The sequence below is a fragment of the Pristiophorus japonicus genome, chromosome 5, assembly GCF_044704955.1.
Source record: "Pristiophorus japonicus isolate sPriJap1 chromosome 5, sPriJap1.hap1, whole genome shotgun sequence".
Lineage (NCBI taxonomy): Eukaryota > Metazoa > Chordata > Chondrichthyes > Pristiophoridae > Pristiophorus > Pristiophorus japonicus.
The window spans coordinates 38131156-38144588 of NC_091981.1; the positions used below are offsets into that span (position 1 = coordinate 38131156).

General features: G+C 43.9%; 1 protein-coding gene across 1 annotated transcript in view; it reads right to left on the reverse strand.

The window, feature by feature from the left end:
* Positions 1-13433, reverse strand: part of LOC139264067 (collagen alpha-6(VI) chain-like) — a 170911-nt gene that overhangs the window by 14601 nt on the left and 142877 nt on the right. Inside the window, exons 23-28 of the mRNA XM_070880165.1 lie at positions 8459-8521; positions 5873-5935; positions 5206-5256; positions 4332-4367; positions 4171-4233; positions 3715-3777 (exon numbers count right to left, since the gene is read on the reverse strand). Of these exons, the coding sequence (XP_070736266.1) occupies positions 3715-3777; positions 4171-4233; positions 4332-4367; positions 5206-5256; positions 5873-5935; positions 8459-8521 (339 nt within the window). The remainder of the gene's footprint in view (positions 1-3714; positions 3778-4170; positions 4234-4331; positions 4368-5205; positions 5257-5872; positions 5936-8458; positions 8522-13433) is intronic.

The following is a 13433-nucleotide window of genomic DNA, read 5'->3' on the forward strand; positions in this document are numbered from 1 at the left end:
CCTACCTAAATTAAGCACCTTACTTGAACCATTGCACATGCTATTGAGAAAAGGCAACAACTGGGTGTGGGGCGCATTGTAACACAGAGCTTGCGAGAAAGCCACCAATCTGCTTTGCTTGAACGAGCTGCTGGTACATTATGACCCATGTAAACATTTAGTTTTGGCCTGTAACTCATCGTCATATGGAATTGGTTGCGTGTTACAACAAGCCAATGGGTCGGGGAAACTTCAACTTGTCGCGTATGCATCCAAGTGTTTGTCTAAAGCAGAAAGACCCTACAGTGTGGTAGAAAAAGAAGCTTTAGCGTGTATGTACAGTGTTAAAAAGACGCATCAATACCTGTTCGGTCTGAGGTTCGAATTAGATAACGATCACAAGCCGTTCATTTTGTTGTTTTCCGAGAGCAAAGGTTTCAATACCAACGTTTCATCCTGCATCCAAAGGTGGCCGCTGACATTATCTGCCTATGATTATGTCATTCGCCACAGAACTGGCACAGAGAATTGTGCCAATGCTTTGAGCCGGTTGCCGTTGGCCCACACCAGAGGTGGAAACACCATAAGTGGCAAATTTAATGTTAATCATGGATGCTTTTGCAAGTGAAGGTACCCCTGCCACGGTTCAACAAGTTAAGACCTGGACCAGCCAGGACCCGATATTATCGGTGATAAAGAGTTGCATCCTCAAAGGGGATTGGTCTGCCATACCTAAGCAAATGTGCGAGGATGTCAAACCGTACATTTGTCACAAGGACGAACTGTCTATTCAAGCAGATTGCATATTGTGGGGCAATCGAGTTGTAATACCTAAGGGAGAGAGAAGTTTGTGCATGAGTTACACAACACACATCCTTGTATAGTGATGATGAAGGCCATCGCCAGGTCCCACGTATGGTGGCCAGGAGTTTAATCTGAGCAGGAAGCGTGCATGCAGCTCAGCAAAGCACCAGTGGAATCGCCGCGGAGTCTGTGGTCCTGGCTGTCCGAACTTTGGTCCAGGATCCATGTAGATTTTGCAGGTCCCTTCCTGGGCAAGATGTTTTTAGTGGTGCTGGATGCTTATTCGAAGTGGATAAAATGCATAATCATGTCATCCAGTACGCCCACGGCAACCATAGAGAATCTCAATGTCATGGTCGCGACACCTAGTCTGCCTAACATAGTGGTGAGCGACAATAGGTCGTGCTTCACCAGTCAGGAGTTTCAGGAGTTTGTAAAAAACGGCATAAAGCATGTAAGGTCAGCACCGTTCAAGCCTGCGTCCAATGGACAAGCAGAATGTGCAGTACAAATTATCAAGCAAAGCATGAGGAGAGTAACCCAAGGGTCACTGCCAACCCGCTTGTCTTGCATACTGCTGAGTTACAGGACAAGACCCCACACACTCACAGGGGTCTCGCCTGCTCAACTCATGATGAAAAGAGGTCTTAAGAGCAAATTATCTCTTGTACACCAGGATTTAATAATCATGGTGAATACAGAAGAGAGAGTCAACAAGGGTAACCACGATTGAGCAACTGTGTCACACGAGATTTCTGTTAATGATCCTGTATATGTGGTCAGGTTCCCAAATGGATCGCTGGTATAGCCATGGCCAAGGAGAGCAACAGAGTATTTGTTATTAAGCTCAAGAAACTTGCAGGAAACACATGGATCAAACAAAGCTGAGGCACACAGGCGAGCCAGAGCAGTCGGACGAAGAAACCGTCAATAACAAACCAACCTACCAGCAGCCTTCAGTGGACTCAAGGGTCATCAGTGAACCCGGAATTTTCATCACGGACTTGTTCAATAAAAATGGATTTGCAATTCCTGATATGGCCACTGCCACCCCCAACAAGTCAGCCATCCAGCCACCAGCGACAACAGACTCGGTACATTCACCCAAGGCCGGAGTCGAACTGAGACGGTCAACCCGGGAGCGCAAATCACCGGACCGTCTCAACCTGTGAAAGACTGTGATAAGATCTCAGAGGAGGGTATTGTCATGTATATACATGCTGTTTGTAGCCACCAGATGGTGTCATTGTTGGAGGCCACTGAGCAGCATGCACATGGTGCCAAGGTTGTATCTTGCTTCGTTAAACAGTACTCAGTTTGAACCTTTATTGCATACATAACAGTTGTATAAATGCTGTCCGCGTGTGCTTGGGTTGTGCACCAGATTCACGAGCCATGTTGTTAATGGATAGCTTATGTCACCGAGTAGCCACCCTCTCGTTTGTCATGGTGGTTCGAATGCAGATGGGATAGCAGACTGCGACAGAATGGACGCATCATGATTGCTGCTAAGATACCAGGCATTCGTCTGCATGGTGCGCTGAGTACGGTTGCACACCCACTGGACATTGAGGGAGTGGAATCTCTTTTGGTTGTTGTATATCTCAGAGTTTATATGCAGCATCCGAAAAATGACATGCGTGCAGTCAATGGCACCCTGCACCATGGAGAAGCCTGCACTCCTTGAAAAGCTGTGCACTCACTCTACCTGCTACTCTCTGGCCAGAGAGAATGAAATGTATTCAGCTCTCTTGGAATACAGAGCCTGAGTTATCTCCCCCATGCAATAGTGCACGACAAATAGGGAGATAACGCAAGTATCTCCTGTTCCAGCCAAGAAGGAGCCCAACACATGAAGGTTCATGGCCACTGTGACCTTCACAGTCAGTTGCAGTTGTGGCTGCAGCAGGTGGCAGATTTCGATGCAGATGTCTTTGGTGAAGTGCAGATGTCTGACACACTGTTCCTCTCCAAGGTCCCTGAACACACTGTGTGGATATGGCTTCCTGCTGGGAACCCTTCTCACCCTCCTCCCCTCTTCCCCTTCACTCTTCCAGCAGCTTGTCCTGCTCTGTGTCACTTCTGCTCATTCTCCCGATCATACTGTAGACCAAGTAGGATGCCTCCGACTGCACTCATATCTGGGAGCAAATGGTCTGTGTGGAATCCTTGAACTCAGGACAAAGTCCTTCAGCACCTCCCATGCCACTCCCTGTAGACTTTAGCAACTTTAACTCATTCTATACACGACCAAACACTTCTACAAATGCAGCAAGAGCCAGTAGAAATCAATCAGCAACTAACCTGTAAGTAGTTGATGATCCCTTTAAATAGCGCTGGTGGAGGGTCCTTCTTGCTGCTGAATGCACGTTCAGCTGTGTGAGCTTAAGAGAGGTCATTAGTTGGAGCGTTGAGCTCCAAAATGGCAGCACTGGCGTCAAATCAGTTTGTAACACTGATCGATGTCACGATTGGTCTACTCTGCATACTTCCAGCGCACGCTCCTTGTTCCCACATTAACGCCCTATCCAAGATGGAGTCTGGCGCGGCCCACACCAGAAGTGTGCGTATGTGCGTACCGTGGACGCCACTTTGGAACCAAAACAGCACTCGTAGAGCCCAAACAAGGGGGCTGCTATGGAGCTGAATTTTGCGGCCAACAATTGTGTATAAATGTAAGCACCGGATAGTTAATAAGACAATATCAGATAATCAGGAGCTTCGCTTTGGGTTGGGTTATGTATTAAGATGTGTGCTGACAAATTTACCCCTAACTTCAGTGATAATATGTGGAAGGCAAAAAGGGCCAAAGTCAGTGATCATTGGCTGTAAAGCATTTTGGGATGACCTGAGGTCATGGAAAAATAAATGTGTTTTTATTTTTCAAAGTGCACACACATAGTGGGAAAAATAAACCACCCAAAATCTTACCCTGGGACCAGGATGTCCAAAAGCACCTGGAATCCCCGGTTCACCAGGCAGTCCAGAATTACCCTAAAAAAGGGCAAACATACCAAATTATTTCATTCAGAAGCTCACTAGCTCTCTTTACCATCAATGAATGATTAGTAGCAATGCTTTACCTCTATATTGTTACTGTAATTCATCACTATGCTTCAAAATTCCATTATTAGCTAATTTACTGAAGGCACCGTTTAACCTTTCCATCTTTTTTATTCTCTTTATTCTCGTCTTTTCTTGAAGTTAACTATCAACTTGGCTGTGCACAATATTAATGTAAAATCAGGTGTCGTCACTAATTAAACAATACTCAGTTTATGCATTTTTTAAATCGTTAGGAACAGCAAAGAATTGACTTCATATAGCATCTTGGACAACAAAAACAAGCACGCTTTATCAATTAAATGTGTTAACTGAAACTTCTACCCTCTGCCCTCTTGTTCCTTTGGGCCCTGGATTGCCCCGTTCAGGAGTTTCCCCAACTTCTCCCTAAAAAAACAATGAATAAATATAAAATGAGAACAGGATATTTCTTAATGTGGAAAAGTAGAAGGTGAAAATCTTCTCCTTTAAAACATCACTGATACCTGAATACCAGGGTTTCCATAGATTCCTCGCTCCCCCTGAATGATTAAAAGAAACACAAACGCTGTCAAAAATAACCTGTAAAGCTTTCTCAGCAAGCAGCATTTAACATGTGACAACAAAAATAAGTGAGATATCCTTGTTTTCAGAATTATTTGCAAAAGAAGGACTAAGAAACAAAAAATCAAAGACAAAATATTAAAGGATAAAACTGATTCACTACTGTCGCAGAGGCGAAAAGATATTGGTAAAAACGTTCAACAGCAGCAAAATGTAGAGCTGCTTTAAAAAGACGTGTTGGATATCAAAATAATAAAAATCCTCAATCCATTCCCGCTGGATTATTATTTGTGATATCTGGCATGCAGTCAGCGATCACAAATAAGTCCATCTTTGGAATTAATAACTAGATCGGATTCAAATGGCTTCTCACAGTTAACCCTCCAGTTCAGATCATAGTAACAGGAGTAGGCCATTCGGCCCCCGGAGCATCTTCTGTCATTCTATTGGATCATGGCTGATCTGTATCTTAACTCCATTTACCCGCCTTGGTTCCATATCCCTTGATACACTTACATAACAAAAATCTATTGATCTGAATTTTAAAATTTTCAGTTGACCCCCAGACTGAGAAGCTTTTTGCAGGAAATTAGAACTTATTACAAGCTCCTGCTGTTCCAATCTATCCATTTATATATACAACAGGCAGACATTTATAGCACTGTGCACCAACTATCAGTGCTGGTGTATCAGAGGAGAATGTGATTCTATAATCCCGGTAACTGTTCAGTAATTGCAGGTCGAATTCTGAAAAGAAAGTATAGAAGCCTGTTCCATGGTGAGAGAAATAATATTTATCAATAAGGGCTCTGTTACCTTTCTTCCCTTTGTTCCTGGAGAACCAAATCCACCTATACCATCCATGCCCTGTGTGACAAAGAACATATTTTGCATAATTTAACAGTAACGCGACAATCTCCATAGTGTTGCACACAGATGACGAGGACCGTGTGTGTGTGCGATAGAGTAAAACGGGCGAGTCAGCATCTCTCCTGATTTTTATTGTCATTGACTTCAATGGGGAGAGATGTAAAACGGGCTGCCGATTCACTATCATCCATTTTACACGATCACACAAAGTCAACAATACCCCTAAAAGGTCAAGATCCAGTGTAGTCTTGGTGGTAGGTGGCCAGGTTAGAGGGCAGGAGATAATTGGACCAGATCACACTTGAATGTCATACTACACGATGGGCCGAAATGGCCTCCTTCTGCGCTGTAAATTTCTATGTTTCTATTCTGTCCTTATTTTCACACTTGCATTATAATTTCCTATGTCCACATTTATAATGGAACCTTCCTATATAAACTTGTCATGCTGTAATTACACCCTCCCACCAGTTGGGAGCGGGGGTGGGGAGTTGTTTAACTTCATGACTATTTCTCATTTCTCTTCTGGATCAATTTTGTTTTACTTGTCAGTTGTTTCTAGAAAGTGTTCACCAAATTTAACACCATGAATAAAAAAAGAGGATAATCTCACCGTGACCCCACGGGGTCCCTCCGGTCCTCTTACGCCTTTGTCCCCAGGATTTCCAGGCTGACCCTATTAAATATCCAAAGGGACAGGTTCGTAAAACTCTTTTCTATTTTTTTCCCCCACACGTGCAGAAATCGACACGGAGGATTTTATTCTTATCAGTACATGCAAAAAACAATCTGATCTTAGTCAGTCTGATCTAATGTAAATGATCACCCTGTTTGAATTGTTTCCAACCAGAAGGAATGCATGGCTGTGTAGCAATGATTTATTTTTATGTGCTTTAAATCTTTGTTTTAATGCAGAGAATGATTCTTGTTCTAGTAATGGACTAATGTGTGATGGAGATTTACAGAATTACAGACAGGAGACCGAGATTGGTCCTTCAGGGCTGCTCCAAGGGTGAAACACCTGTGAACTCATCCCTTTTTGGCATGGAAGCAAGTCATCCTCGTTTCGAGGGACCCGTCTATGATGATGAGGTGAGAGAAGGCAGAGATTGGGTCTTCCGATCTGCACTATGGCCAGGAAGCAGAGTCGAGAGGGTAATCATTTTAATATTACTTGCTTTTTGACACAGATCCTTGTGCAGCAGGAGCAAGGGAAACCAAGTGTGTGCTTCCTGGGATTTTCTAAAATGAATGAATGGAAAATATTGGGGCTTATGCACGTGATTTCCAGAAGTGTTCCTGGTGGGCAAGGCCCAAGAATGCAACTAGTAAAATGAACTTCAGAAACCACCCTAGGCATAGTACTAAACTTAGAAGTGGGCAGGTGAATAGACTGATTAGATTTAAGTTCCATACCTAGAGGGTGGCGAATGTATGGAATGGACTACGCGAGGTAGAGGTAGCTGATTGGCTGATTGTACCAGCCAATGAGAGAAAGTTGCACAAGTACATGGAGAAAAATTTGATGAGAGGTGACATGGGATATATTTCCGAGACACTGAACCATCCAGATTGAACGCAATCGTCTCTGGCACTTTTATACACTCCTATTCTCATAGTCGTGTTTACTCACGATACTTAGAGTAGATGAAACAATTCTGTAAGGTTACATGGAGCTTTCATCTAAGACAAAGACCATGGATCTTTACTGGGTTGGATTTCCAAGTCGTGGTGAGGGGGGTGGGCGGGAAGGAGTTCAGGTTGGTTCCACAAACGCTGTGGAGCTTTAACACCACAGCCTACGTGTGTTTTTTCCCCCAACAGGATCCCTTCCTGGAAGCTAGCCTGATTGACACATTGGCTCCCTGTTGGGCAGGGAACACTGCAGAAGAGGCCGCAGCCCAGGAGTAAATAGGTTTCGTGCTGCTGGGGTAGAGATTCAGAGCGGGGGCGGGTACGGCATGGCTTGGAGAGTTGGGCCTGGGGGCGGGAGGGCGGGGGGTGGTGATCATGGGGGAGGTGCATACAGCATGGCTTGGAGAGTCGGGGGGTGGAGGTACCAATCGTGAGGAGGCTTGGTGATAAGCGAGGGGAGGGTCAGTGATCGTGAAGCGGAGTTAGCGATAAGCGGGGGTGGTCAGGGATAAGCAGGGGAGTCAGTTATCATGGTGGGGTGCGAGATCGTGGGGGGGCTTCAGTGATTGCAGAGGGCATTCGGTGATTGTGGGGGAGGGGGGCGGGACGGTGATCGTGGCGGGTCGGTGATTGTGGGAGGTTGGTGATCGTGCCGGGGGGGGCATTGGTGATAAGCGGGGTTTGGTAATAAACAGAGGGGATCAGTGTTTGGGGGTGTGTGGTCGGTAATCACGGGGTGGGGGGGTGAGTCAGTGATCATCGGTGGGGGCAGGGGCGGGGGGAGGTCCAATCATGGGGAGGGTGGAGGAGGTGAGAAGCAAGGTTAGTTTAGGGATACAGGAGAAAGCACTCCTGCTCTTACTGGCCCACAAGCAATGCTGGAAAAGAACTTATCACTTCCACACAGCAGCCCTTGCCTCCCTTTAGCTGCCGGGTTTCCTGAGGCACTGGAAACCTGGCCAGCCAGGGTTAAAAGTGATAAAATGGAAGAGATAAAATATGAGGCACGCAGCCTCACTAAAATAGTTAAATGAGCAACCGGCCTCCTAAGAGCGGGTTGGGTGCCCGCCCTCTGTCCTGCCTCCGTTAAAATCGGAAGTCGGTTTGTTTGAGGCGGGTTGGGCTTGGGTTTGAGATTTTAAAAATGTTACCATCCCACCCAACCCAAGCCCACTTGTTTTTGGAGGTTAAAATTTCCCTCCATGTTTAAGTACCATTGACATGTCTTCATTATATTGAGAAGTCCAGTAACGTTGTGATCGTTAGGGCGCAAGTTCATGCTACATGTAGGAAGGCTTTGCATTCCTGTGGTATAATGACACACCCTGCACATTAAAATATTGTTTATTGTAGGCTAGATTTTCCAACCTTCAGTATCACATTTTAGGAAGTCAGTCGACAGCACTCCCGATGGATGGACAGTCCTATGGGTGTGCACTAACCTTCATGACTGAACTTCCTAGATTCGCTCTCGATAGGTGCAGCTCTGTGGCAGGAGCACGGAATTGTAAAACCTATTTTTCTGAAACAATGGGCTGGACTAAAAGTGAAAGGGCATACTTACACGGCTTCCGTTCGCTCCAAGATTTCCAACTAATCCATCTTCACCTGCAATTCCATTCGAACCCTGTCATATAATTGACACACAAAATACTGGTCAAGGCTTCATGAAATCATGATTTTATTTCCTTTTATCTCAGAAGTAATTACTGAAACACACAACTGTTGCTAACCCTGCTTTATTATGAGCAGATAGGACAGATACAACAAGGGCATGTGATATGTCGGCCTCCAATTCTTCCTCCCTCCCGATCTTGAGAAAAGCCAAGTTAGATCACATTGGGATTGCTGTTCATCTCTAACCCTGAGATCTCTGCCTGGCCTTAGTGTGTTACCTGCTGATCTCGAGCATTAATATTCACCCACCTCAATCTTTCTAGCATTGTAATCCATACTATACTCTGAACTGTCATCAGTTGCCTTGCAAAACTTCCAAAACGGTGTGAAACTACAATTTTAAAGTAAATTAGCCCATTCTTGTATTAAGTTATGGTGTCTTTCTTACAACAGTGGCAACTTATACTTATATAGCACCTTTAATGTAATAAAACATCCCAAGGTGGTTCACAGGAGTGTTACCAAAAAAATAAATTTGACACCAATCCATATAAGGAAATGTTCAGGTGGATGACTAAAAGCTTGGCCGAAGAGGTAGGTTTTAAGAGCGGCTTATAGGAGGAAAGAGAAGTAGAGAGGCGGAGAGAATTAGGAAGGGAATTCCAGAGTTTAGGACCTCGGCAGCTGAAGGCCGACCAGCCAATGGTGGAGCATTTAAAATCGGGAATGTTCAAAAGGGCTGAATAGGTGGACCGCAGAGGTCGAGGGCTGGAGGAGATTACAGAGGTAAGGAGGGGCAAGACCATGGAGGGATTTGAAAACAAGAATGAGAATTTTAAAATCGAGGCGTTGCTTAATATGGAGCCAATGCAGGTCAGGGAGCACAGGGGAGATGGGTGAGCAGGACATGGTGTGAGTTAGCGCACGGGCGACAGAGTTCTGGATGACCTCAAGTTTATGAAAGATAGAAATGGGAGGCCGGCCAGGTGTGCATTGGCATAGTCAAGTCTAGAGGTAACAAAGGCATGGTTGAAGGTTTCGGCAGTGGATAAGTTCAGGTAAGGACAGAGGCGGGCGATATTACAAGGGTAGAAATCTGGTCTTAGTGATAGAATGGATATGAGGTAGTAAGCACAATTCGTGATCAAATATCACACCAAGGTTGCAAAACTTGGTCAGCCTTAGACAGTTGCCGGGGAGAGAGATAGACTCAGTGCAAAGGGTTCTCCCACAGACTTCGAAATTAGTTTGTGCACAATCTTAGGGTGAATTGAAACCCTGAAAACTCAATGTTCATTATCTGTCTATCCATCCATCCACCTATCTATCATATAATTGATGATTTCACGCTTCTATCCAACCTCCCATGAATAGAAAAGAAGTGAAATCAGCTTTGCCACTAACCTAGCTTGGTAGCAATTGTGAATGAACTGAAAATACAAGCATCAAATTTGGCATTGGTTTTGCTGTTGGGAGTGACCAGGGACAGATTTAGGACTGTGAAGTCTGTGCAATTACATGGGACCCCGAGTCAGTCAGGGACCCCCCCAGGGAATTCAATGATATGTTTGTCCAGTGACATGTAGGTTGCCCAAACTGAACCTTCGCACGGGCCCCCACAAGGCTATTGAGAGACAAACTCAGTGACTTTATTGGGTTTCTCAGCTTTGCAAACTAGATGTTTACAGCAGGTCAGTCAGTGAAACAGATGGAGCAATAATTGTGGCAATCAGGAGAAATGTAAACATCTGTTAGAAATCAAGGATTCCTAAAAATGTATAAAACTCTTAGGAATATATAAAACTAATATGAATGCTGTGTTTAAATCATTTTGAACTGGAAACAAATTGTCTATTGAAGATGCTCAGAAATGCTAATGTTCTGGCAGTCTGTTGAGATGCTATAGTATTTTGCACTATGAAAAACATTAACTGTGGTTTTCTAGTTAACGCTTCAGTTTGTTTATATATCTTGTATAGAAAAGCTTTAGAATCGATGGAAATTGTAAGAGTTAACATAAACATGTTGCTACGTCGTAAAAAGATAATGAGCAGTTTTCTGGTTTGGCTTCTGGGATCAAAGAGAGGATCAGGAAGAGAGATAAAAGAGATTTCCATCGGAAGAAACCCTTGGATAGCGACATATGGTCAGAATTGTAAGACATGTTTAAGGTGGGTTCTTGAAACAAGGATCAAGACAAAGAACTAGAAGTCTTATTGGACATTACATTTTTAGAGGAACCTCTATAGATCAAAAGGTCTTGGCAATATCCAGGGTCGGGTCCACCCCTAAAAAGAGAATAAAAGTGATACTTAGAGATCTGTTTAGCACAGGCGGTGGAGGGGAGAGCGGAACAGAAGTCGAGCTGGTTGAACACTCTTCGAGATTGATCCCATGCTTTACCAAAGAAGGCTCTAGACAGAGAGAGAGACTGTAAGCTAAAGAAAACTGCTTAGGTGTGCCAGCCGTTTGTCTGATCGGAATCGGTATCAACTATCTGTTATGCTTGTATGTTTTTGCTATATAACTAATGTGCTTTATTCCATCTTAAACTCTGATTAAACACAATATATCCACCAGATTGGTTTACAGTTGATCCTGATTATTAAAGTGAATAGAGATAGCCTTAACCTGGCATATTTCTCACACAACTGAACAGCACTGGAGAGATGCCAGAACAGCTGCTGAAGAATATTGTGGACATTAGTGATGTGGAATTGATTCAACTCCACAAGGCAATTTTAAAGTACTTGGAACATTTAGCCAGGGAGAGGGAGTGATAGAAATCTTTAGCTGCCAGATCTAGCGATGAACTGCCAAGATGGGTCACACATTATTTATGTTTCTTTTTTACTTCCCATGGCTGGTGTTGTGCAGAGCCAGAAGCTTAAGAGATCATCCAAGGTTAAATGGGGATATTGATGGTGGAAGTAAGGTAGTTGTGGAGATCATCAATATCACCACAGGTGGAGAGAAGGAGGACAGGAAAGTTGGAGCTTGTAAGATGCTAGTAAGGGAGCTTTGAAGGTATTTTCTCCCAAGGAGTGAAAGTGAAAACGGAGGTGGGTGGGACATCTAAGGTGACATGTGATAAGCAGCAATAGGGGTCTGAGAGAGCTCAATCTGACATGGAAATCTCTGAAGTCTTGACACCCAATTTGATGACAAGATCGAGAGGATGGCCACTTGTGTCGGTGAAAGAGTAAGTATGGAGAATGATTTGAAGAATGTGAAGGCAGGAATGTCACTGAAAGAAGGGGAGGGCAAGCTTAGAGGTTGAAATTATTTGGCTTCCTACACTGTTTTTGTTTGACAACGTTTCTATGAAGTGCCTTGGGACATTTTACTACGTTAAAGACGCTATATAAATACAATGTAACAACAACTCAATGCAAGCTTCAGGAACAGCGACCAATCTTTTTGCTGGGCACCTTTCACCCCTCTGCTTTGAACACTGACTTTAGGAACAGACCTTAGCTATATCTCCTTTTTTAACAACAGAGGGAGGAGTAGATTTAGCAGTGTCTGTAGGGAGTAGGGCAGTTTGATATTTGGAATGGTGTGGAAATATCAGAAAGGATTAAGAAGTTTGTTCAGATCTGGGGTCTAAAAAAACTAACAAGCTCTATTGCACAAAAAACAAGCAGGCGTTAACCTCAGGGTCAATGAGATAAGGGATGAGGTAGAGTTGTAACCATCAGGGAAAGTCACAGGATAATAAAGCCAAATGCCAAATTAGCAAGTTCTAGCAATTGCTAATGACCGAACAAAAGTTCAGGCTAGGAATAACAGATTGAAGACCAACGGACAGGAGGGAGTTACCCACCATCACAGGACCAGCTGTGGCCACAGTAGGAAGAAAGAATTCCAGGGATCAAATTAATGGTCACACACGGGAAGGGAGACTCCCAACTTGGTAATAACTTTTGGAGGCGAGAGACAAGTTGAGATAACAGCAGAATGTCTCTGTATCTTGTAGAAAGAAGCAGGCAATTAATAGCAACCTATATGTTTAACAAAGGGACAAAAAAGTTATAAAAATGGACAAGTTGGGACAGTCCGTAGCGAGGACCGGGACCAACACTCGACAGAAGCAAGGACCAGGGAGCAACCCTTGAAGGAACAGTGTCAGGACCAGATTGATCACCTGGGACGTATTCGGTAACTATGAGAGAGTGTTGAGTTAAACAGAGTATTTTGAGTGGCAAGGAACACTTTTTGGAATGCCTTGTTTGCAGAGTTAAACAGAGTTAAATAGTATAAGTAGTGAGTCTTATACTTCTTTTGTATTGAGTAACTATAGAGTATAAGTCTTGTACCTTTTCTGCATTGAAGAATTATAGAGTATAAGTAATGAGACTGGTACTTTTCCTGTATTAAATGAATATTAACGATACTGCCATTTGTCTAGTGTGTAATTTGGTATTTAACTCAGGAACTGTCGCAGGCAACTACTCGTCACATGACTAGTGAAATTGCCGCTTGCGCAATAAATGGAGACCATTCATTAAAACATAACAGTGGCAGGGCGTCTGAGCTTGTGCTGTCAACCTGTTTTTTTTGTTGTTGTCTTTTCTGGACTGATGGGAGCAGGTTTCTTTCTCGAGTGAAAGGGTGTAAAGCATCACCTGGATTGAGCGCAGAGAGGAAAATCAGAGGGGCGGGGGGAACACATGCCCATAATGCAGCCCATCTGATTCCCCATCCAGGCTTGCAATCCTCACTGCCAAGTTTCACCATGTGTTCTGCTCAGGTGATGCTTGATGCCCAAATGTTAAAGAGGTAAAATTTGTCCCCTTGAGATCTGCCAACATTTTATGCTTTTATTTCAGAAATAATTGCATTTGCCACCTGCCGTTTTTTCCCCTTTCTCCATCTTTTCCTGTTTTCTTAGCTTTTTTGGGTGGGTCTGAATCACTCAT